The following is an 8,629-nucleotide window of genomic DNA, read 5'->3' on the forward strand; positions in this document are numbered from 1 at the left end:
AGGGAGACTGCTTTTTCCATAACTAGACGATCCTCGCAAGGGAAAACATGCCATCATATCTTTAACATGTTTGCTGTTTCCAAGCTAAAAGRAAGAGAAGGAAGCTTATTCCTTCCAGCTTATCCCACCCCGAAACTGAGCTCTTTAGGTAACTCAAAATATGTGTCACAGCTGCCTGACAGAGATGCCCAGCCTTCCTGCTGAAATGCTTGACTGAGGAGCGGATGCCCCAGTGTGTACTCAGGGGCTCAGCAGCTAAAGGAGCCACTTCAGACGAAAAGCAAACCCTGAGTTCTTTCAGTTTGTAAGTGAAGACCTTTGAAGACCTTGAGCCCYTGAAAGCATCAGCTACTTCCTTCCTGGGCTGGGGGCGTCATTTCAGAGCTATTTAATTGGATGGTGAGCTCAGAAACTGTACAGGCTTTTCTACTGAGCCATCTCCGCTGTGGCCGCATCCCGGGCCCTGAGGAGACATGGGCTCTGCTGGGAGCTGCTGGACCTTCTGCTCCATCCTGCTGCTGCTTGGTGAGTTTGGGYGAGGGGAACAAAACTGAAATCTCCTTGGGAGTATAACCAGCTGCCACCAAACATCTCTTCACTCAACTGTGTTGTTTCAAGTCCTCTTTTTTCCCTTCRCAAGAGGAAAAGGAATAGGGATGGTGCCCAGATAGGGCTTTTTGGGCTGTAACTGCAGCCTGTAAAACAGTGATTTTGCTGTCAATGTTATTTTAATTTTCTCTGGGGAAACATCTTCACTGTGGGTGGTGCAGAGGAAAGAGATCTCTTCTCTGTATCACTGCTGCTCTTAATCTTAGATGAACTTTCTTCTCTGAAAGGATATGCTGGGAGACTAGGTTTGGAGACAGCAGATCAGTTTGGGCTGAGGTTGCAGCAGCTGGCTTGGACCCATGGGATGCCCAGGGTTCAGCCTTGGCTGCCTTGTTCTGACATCTTTGGCAAAGGAGGAAGAAAGAGAACTGATCTGGGGCAGTGTCTTTTCCAGGCTGTCTCTCGGCACCATCTAATAAGGACTATGTTCTCCACCCATCATAAGATTTTGGAGGTAGAGGGGGCAGCAGAATGAGCTCTGCTACCTAAGATGACATTTTTGGCTGTTCCTTTCTCCTTACCTAGTGCCAGGACCTCACCATCTTGAAGACTTGAGTGAATCCACAAGTGTATATACACAGCGGTTAAAAAGCATGTCTCTTCCTCACATTCCCAGGGAAACAGACTATAGGAGATGTTAAATTCAACAATGCAAAAGATATTTGCAAAATGCTGTAGTCAGCCAGCAGTGCCCAGGAGACAATGTGAATGAATGGATTAGGAAGGGAATAACTCATCTTAAGAGTGCTGGGTTTTTTGTTGCTGTTTTTTTTTTTAATCATTCGAAGAACATATCTCTGAATAACCGTCTTCTTTCTCAGCCTTCATCGGGACTGCTACTATTCTCAGTACACTAAGGCATTGAATGTTTGCCATCTTACTGAGTCCTGGCACAGAATGTCCTTTGGGATGGTTACTGGCATAAACTAAAAAAACTGAGAGGACTGTTAGTCTGAGATGTGTTTTGGGGAGCCCYAGTATCTCATACTCAGAGCAAAAATGCTTATTTTAGAGAAGTGAGCGCTGTTCAATATAACACTATACAGACTGTTTCCTTTGTGGGACAGATGAGAACAGTCATGAAATGTTGGTAGGCATCTGCAGAAGGGTACACTGCTGATTTGCCCCTTCCCATTCATTGCAGGAGGAAACTTGGGTATCCTCATTGAAATTCTTCAGGATTCAGTCAATGGCACTGTTGGCCAATCGGTACTCCTGCCCGTCTCCTACAAATTTATGAACTCCTCTTGCTTCCCACTATCATTTCACTGGACGTTCAGTAACTGCTCAGACTCGCTCATCACCTGCACGGTTCAGAACTGTTCCCTGAGTGCTGAGGGAGCTCCCAAGCACTGCTCTGCAAAAAAGTTCTCACATGCTGCATACCGAGGTCGCGTTGCGCTTTTCCCTGAGAATGCATCCCTGCTGCTCCAGGACCTGCAGCTCAGTGACAGTGGGGTGTACAGTATCACCTTCAAACAGCAGATCCAAACCAGGCAGATCACCTTAACTGTCTACGGGCATCATTTTACCTCTAAAGATGACAATACCTGTAAGTGGTAAGCTGAAGATATTGTCAATTCTTGGTTAGCACTGGTTGAGCTGCACCATGGCCAAATATAAGTGGGAACAAGAATGGGAAGAGTGAATATTTATTTATTCTGTACAGTCAGATGATTCAGAGGTGACCCTGCTACAAGACTTCTTTGTAGCAGGTGAATCCTAACCCTCTACTGTAGATTAAACCCTGGATATGGAAGCTGTCTATGCCACGAAAGCCATTTTGTTGTCCTGATCAGCCTTGTGTTCCCATAATATTTATCTATATTGCCCTTAGTTTGGCACTATTCTTTACGTAGCTATTGCTGTGTATTGCTTCTCTTCTCTGACTGTGTGTGGGCCTAATGTGTGACCTAATGCAACCACACAAATGTAGACAATAGACATTTTCCTTTTCAATGAGTTGTGAGCAGGGCTAACGTACATCTTTCCCACCYTGATTTCAGTTGTTAATTGCTATTAACTGCATCAATCTTTAGCTCCCACTGGCACCYAAAACTTTTTTTCCTATGAAAAGGTAGATTAGCATTTTTGATGAAAGCAAATATTGCATACAGGACAAACATCCCCCTGGAATCAAAATATCTTAAAGCTGACTTTTGAGAAGGAAAACTTTCCAAACCTGGCAAGAAAATCCTTAGGACGTGTGTTCTCAGGAGTGGAGGTATTTGTTTAGTGCAATGCAAGTGAGAATAAGGTTTGATTTGACRGAGTTCTTTGCAAAGAGAGCCTCAGTGGGATGCCAAGCCCTCCTGACTGCGTGGGCTGTGACCATGCCTGTACATGTAGGTGTGCAACAGTCTGGACTCTTGCCTGGCCTGTGCTGTGCCCTGGAGCTCAAGCAGGGCTTCACAGTGCATCTTGAAGAGATCTGGGCACTGCTCTGCTGTGCTGAGTGCCCATAGCTCTTGGCAAGGTTTGGGTTGACCCCAAAGGGTGCATGTCCTCAGGGGGCAGGCAACAGGAAGCCGAGACTCCGTGGCCCATCTGCAAATGGAAACAGTCTGCTACTTGTGCAGACTATCCAGCTTTTCATGTTGAAAGCTTCCCATAAACACTGTGTGCTCTTGACTGAACAGTCACCTGCTAAACTTGTCTCTGACGGCAAGGACATACTCTCACCTTCCTCACTAAAGGGGCTTCTTGGTATTTCAGCCATGACAGTTACTGCTTTATACCACACTCATATAGAGTCTCTTCACAGTGGTACAAGACCTAAAAGCAGTAACGACCTACACTGTTGGAGGCTGTCTCATCTTGTTCCTTCTGTTTTTCAGTCTCTACTGCAAGTGGCGTTTTGGTGAGTGGATCTGTTTTGTGTTCTGTGACTGTAGCCTTAGAAGGAATATAACCACAGCTCATATTTTGCTTATTTTCAGAATGATTCTTCCCATGACAGCCTCTTCTAAAATATRGTTCTCCGAGCCACTGGGCAAGATCTCAGATAGAGGCGAACTCACAGAGTGTTCAAGGGATTTTTTTTTTTAATCTAGCTTAATAAGATGCAGAGTGTGACTTTTCTTTTCTTAGCATTAAGACAGTCTATCTCTTCCCAAAAAAAAGGCTTAGCAAGGCAGGGGGGGGGGGGGGAATGTAGGGAGATGCATGTTTCCCAGAAGCTTTATTGCTTAAAGGATTCCTGGGACAGATCAATCACACTGATGCAATGAYTTTGAAACAATATTTTCTGTTTGTACTCTAAAGAAGCCTTACAGAAATGTTGACTTTAAACAACATTGAAGTTGTTTGAAACAACATTGCACATTGAAGTTACCTAAAACTCCCACTGATGTCWTAAAGAGATCATGTAAGCATTGTTAAGCAGAAACAGGAGATTGCATTTGTCATGCAAACTATCTTACATGGTTAACAAATACTGATAAATCTCTTACAGGTGCAATTCTTCCGAAGACATCTAGAGTTATAAGGCAGCAAGAGGTATAGTAAGAAATAAGAAAATGATATGGGTTACRTAGATGACAGTTGCTATTAGAATCAATAATTGTAAATTGATTTCTGAATATTGAAGTATAAAGTGACATTGTGCTACCGGAAAACTGCCAGCCATCAGGAATATTCTTTATTTTAGGCTGATGATTTATTAGAATCATGATTTATCAGCTATACTTATATTAGGCTTATATTTCTTTATATTATTTCTCTTCAAAAATTTGGGGTTAGATTCTTTTTATTGCTTCCAGGAGGAAACTGTTGCAACACAAATCCAGGTACAGAGCCTCACGTGCTGCCTGGGAGCAGCTGTCTGTTGAGGGAAGGCAAGTCCAGCTTTGCCCTTTTTGAGGGCTAACCTTAGAAGTTTTTCCATAAAAGTTTTGCTGGTGGAAACCATTAACATGAGTAAAGCAGTGGGATAGGACCAGGCAGTAAGAGACTAAGTCAGGTCAGAGAATGATCTAGGCAGCTCTTGCCACAGCTTATGTATGTGAATGCACAGGGGCAAGTGTTATCTATGCAAAGTGGTCTATTCAGGAGAAWGCATCCATGGCTATGAACAGTTTTCTGCATCAAAATACGTGAGCAGAGGAACCTGACAGGAAAATGGGGAAAGATTGGATTTTTGGCTAGCATTCRGAATGCTTTGCTGAAACTGACTTTTTCTGGCTTTGGTCTCAGAGCAACGGCTGCAGGCCTCCCATCCCAAGGGATGCTCAGGGAGAAAAAGAGCTTGAAAGCTCAAGTCAGCCTTGCTGCTGAGATCCAGGTCTTATATGGCAAATTTCAATGCCTGCTGGAGCAAGGAACCAGAACCAGAAAAGCAAGCAGGAGTCCTGAGTTGCTCAGAACTGTAGGTGAATTCTAAATTCATGCTCTTGTTTTTACTATTTATTTAACACTTATTCCATGGTGGTGTTAGAAAACAGTTGTTGGGGCCCTGCTGTGTCCAAGGCACGGGATGATGCACATCTGTACTTTTTCCACTGCTGTCATTTCCAGCAGGGGACAAATTCTGCCTATCCTTTTCTAATCTGTACTGACCCTTCTGGAGAAAACTTTCATCTTTTTTTTCCATTTATCTGTATTCATCTAGTCCCCTAGTCATGATGAATCCCACATGGAGAACAAGCTGAGAAGAGATATATCCACAGTTTATGCGGTGATTGGCAGTGACCAGAGACAGCCTGTAGTAACGCCAGAAGTTGAACGCCTGTCTGTAGATGTCAGTTGGCAGAAACACTGACTAACACAATGGACTGTCTGGGCTATGATCATCTCGGACAGAGACTGAGGGAGTGTCTAGCATTAGGCCCTATGACCTATCTGAAACACTGTAACATCAACCAGACAACTCATTGAGGTGAACAGGACACCTTCACCTCTGATGCTGGCTCCGCTCCTGCAGACGCTGCATGTGCCCCACTCTGGCCTGGTGACTCTGCCCATGTCATGGGCAGGGAGAGTGGAAACTGGAACTCCTGGAAATAAGCTGGAATGATTAACTTGTGCTACCATAAATACAAAGTTCCCTTTTTCCCCTAAAACATCTGAGAGCCTACAGACGCTGGCCAGTGTGCATGCAGTTCTGGGAACYCTTCCTGACCAGAGAAGGGAGTCTTATGGCAATCACAAATAATTTGGGAAAGACATATCTATAGGATTTCTCAGCGAGAAAAACTAACTAGAATACAGGATACCAAATGCACAGTACTTTCACTATGAAAAGAGACTATACTACACACTGTCTGAACTGAAAATACTGCTATTGTTTTTTCCCCRTCTCTCTTGACTGAGACATGTGCCATGTCCTGCAGAAATGGGCTGGTGATGACATCTGGGCTCCATAAAGCCTTATCAATGTGTTTTGTTTTTTTTTTAATCAATCTTTTTTTTAAATATCCTCAATAAGAGCAATTTCAGGACATTTCTGAGACAGGAAACAACTCCCATGCATCCTCTCGTGTACTGAGGAAGATAAACTGAATGTATTACATATCTGCAACTGTAAAATGAGGAAATTGTATTTCATATGCTTAYCTGCTCAAATTCTGATCCCTAAAGAAAGGGAGAAGATACCGATTCCTGCCTGTTTATGGACTGTTTCTCTCCAGGTATTGGGGGGGGCCCTCAGGTTTATAATAATAACTCAATGAGCTGCAGTGCTGTTTTGGAGAACTTCAGTTTCCCCCCACCCATCCAGAAAAAGTCCAGTAGGTCAATGGAGATGTCAAAGTGTTGTTCCGTCTCATCATTGCTGTCCTCTGAGCTGTGAGTCTTCCTCCTGAGAGAGGAAAATACCCTGCATAGGCTTTCAGCTTCTTTCTATGTCCTATGGACATCTATAATCAGCAGCTCCCCTCTTAATTATCACTGCTGTGACCATCTTCCAAGGTAAGGAGATACAGGCTCTTTCCCACACTGCTGGATGCTCAGCTTCATCCTGTTCTTCCACAGTAAGTCTGGGAGGGCCTGAGGTGGAGGATTGTACCAACCAGGACCAAATGGTGCCTGACTAGGACCAATAGAAGGTGGATGTGGATGGTGATCTCAGCATGGTTCAATCCAGATGTGACCCACTGCAGCACTGTTACTCCATTGTAACTGTGACTAGGGGTTTATTCATAGAATCGGTAAGCTTGGAAAGTACCTCTGGAGATCATCTAGTCCAACCTCCTTGCTCAAGCAGCGTCACCTAGAGCATGTTAGACAGGGTTGCATCCAGGCAGGCTTTGAATATCTCCAGAGAAGGAGACTCCACAACCTCTCTGGGCAACCTGTTCCACTTCCAGCGTTCCATTTCTGAGAAACACTGGGGATCATGAAAGTTGACATCTGCAATGAGGCTGTGGTAGGAAGAATCCTCTTCTACTGCCTTTTCTTGAAAGAAAGGACTTAGAAGGCACACTAGCTATTGGAGAAGTGAGTGGTTTCCCTAAATTAGAGAACTAACTTACTGAATTTGGCTGCGTTGTGCTTTTCCCTGAGAACATATCCCTGCTGCCCCAGAACCTGCACTCAGCAACAGTAGGGTGTGCAGTGCTGTTTTCACGTAGCAGATCCACAGCGGGCACGAAGCCTCATCATGTACGGATGCTGTTTCTCCCCTGTTGATGCAAGCAGTGTAGTGGTACATGGGGGTGATGCTGTGATCAGGAATGACACCCTGATAACCCCAGCCACACATTCAGGCAGGAGGGAGGTAGTCAGGACTCAGATAACTCTCACTCACCTGTAGGTGATGGAAGTCAAGCAGTCTGGAGTGGGTCACACAGGCAGCTATTAATTATTCTGCCTTCTGTGAGATTGAAGCACTGGTGCAAGAGCTTCCTGCTGACAGGTAAGAATTTGACTATCAGAGACAATGTGTCACATCTTACTAGTCTGCAGGAGACTTGTATTATTGGTAGTTAATGTGGATCTGAGAAGCAGACGAAAAACTGGTTCCTGTATATAAATATTCTATAATGACTGGAAGAGGAAAAAGGAGTGTTGACAAGGCTGAAACCAGGTGAAGAAGCATGTATTTGGAGAGGGTACATATACAAGTCAGCTCTAGCAGAATGCAGCAGGTAACATAAATACTCCTAGTATGGCAACAGAGGACACAGTAGGTCACCTTGGAAGAAGAGATAGATCCCTGGCTAGGATGGGTCTCATTGCTAAATGCAGTGGGGTTTGTGGTCATATTATGGCATTTGTGCATTTTTAATCCCTGTTTTAGTTTCTTTTAAGTCATTTTTGGTGCCTTACTGATCATTTTTACAGCATGGCTTCTCAAGTTCTAAGGTGAAAGGAGGAATCTTTAGATTTCTAATTATTCACTTATTAGATCTGTCCTGCCTGTGCTGCATTACTCTGCAAGGCCCTCCTCTTCCTGTGAGGGCAGTTTCCAGTGCTTTAAACACATAATGTTTCTTTTTCAATTCAGAGACACAGCACAGGTTGACCTAGGTAGACATGTAAGTCCAGAGCAATTCGCGGGCAGCAGGCACAGACTGGCCTGGCCAAGCCCAGAAGGCTGTTTTTCTCTAGACTCAGGAAGTGGGCCCAGAGGGCTGGAGACAAGGACACAGGGATGGGGTGTCCCCATGGATGACCGCGCACACAAGGCCATCCGGTCCCCACAGYGACTGGCAGGGCTTTGTGATGGGGGTCTCCCAGTCTGAGAAGAGCGACTCCGTCAGGAGGGAGCAGCTCCTCACGGTGCCGGCGTGAGTGGTGTCCGGCAGCGAATTCGGAGATGCCAGTGGAGCGGAAGGCGAACCCCTGTTCCCAGGCCGCAGACGGGCGCCCCAGCATGCGGGACCGCGGCGAGGTGAGCCGTGGGGCTGGACGCAGGGAGGCAGCAGGCGTGGGGCGCGCGAGCCGAGCGCGAGGACGGTGGGGAAGGGGAGGTGCTGCGAGACGGCCAGCCCGGGGCTCCTGCGGCAACGGGGCCTTTCCTCGGGGCCCTTCGAAGCGGGGCTGGTGTCTCCTGCGCTTCAGGGGCCGCTTGTGGCACCCC

General features: G+C 45.7%; 1 protein-coding gene across 1 annotated transcript in view; it reads left to right on the forward strand.

Annotated features, from left to right (window-relative positions):
- The first annotated feature begins 473 nt into the window (after positions 1 to 473).
- The window catches only part of LOC146584700 (uncharacterized), a 38,604-nt gene continuing 30,448 nt past the window's right edge, over positions 474 to 8,629 (forward strand). Inside the window, exons 1-2 of the mRNA XM_085324297.1 lie at positions 474 to 525; positions 1,754 to 2,161. Coding sequence (XP_085180423.1) covers positions 474 to 525; positions 1,754 to 2,161 — 460 coding nt within the window. The remainder of the gene's footprint in view (positions 526 to 1,753; positions 2,162 to 8,629) is intronic.

This window comes from Rhea americana, unplaced genomic scaffold, assembly GCF_003343005.1.
Source record: "Rhea americana isolate MKP2758 unplaced genomic scaffold, rheAme1 scaffold_90, whole genome shotgun sequence".
NCBI classification, from domain to species: Eukaryota; Metazoa; Chordata; class Aves; order Rheiformes; family Rheidae; genus Rhea; species Rhea americana.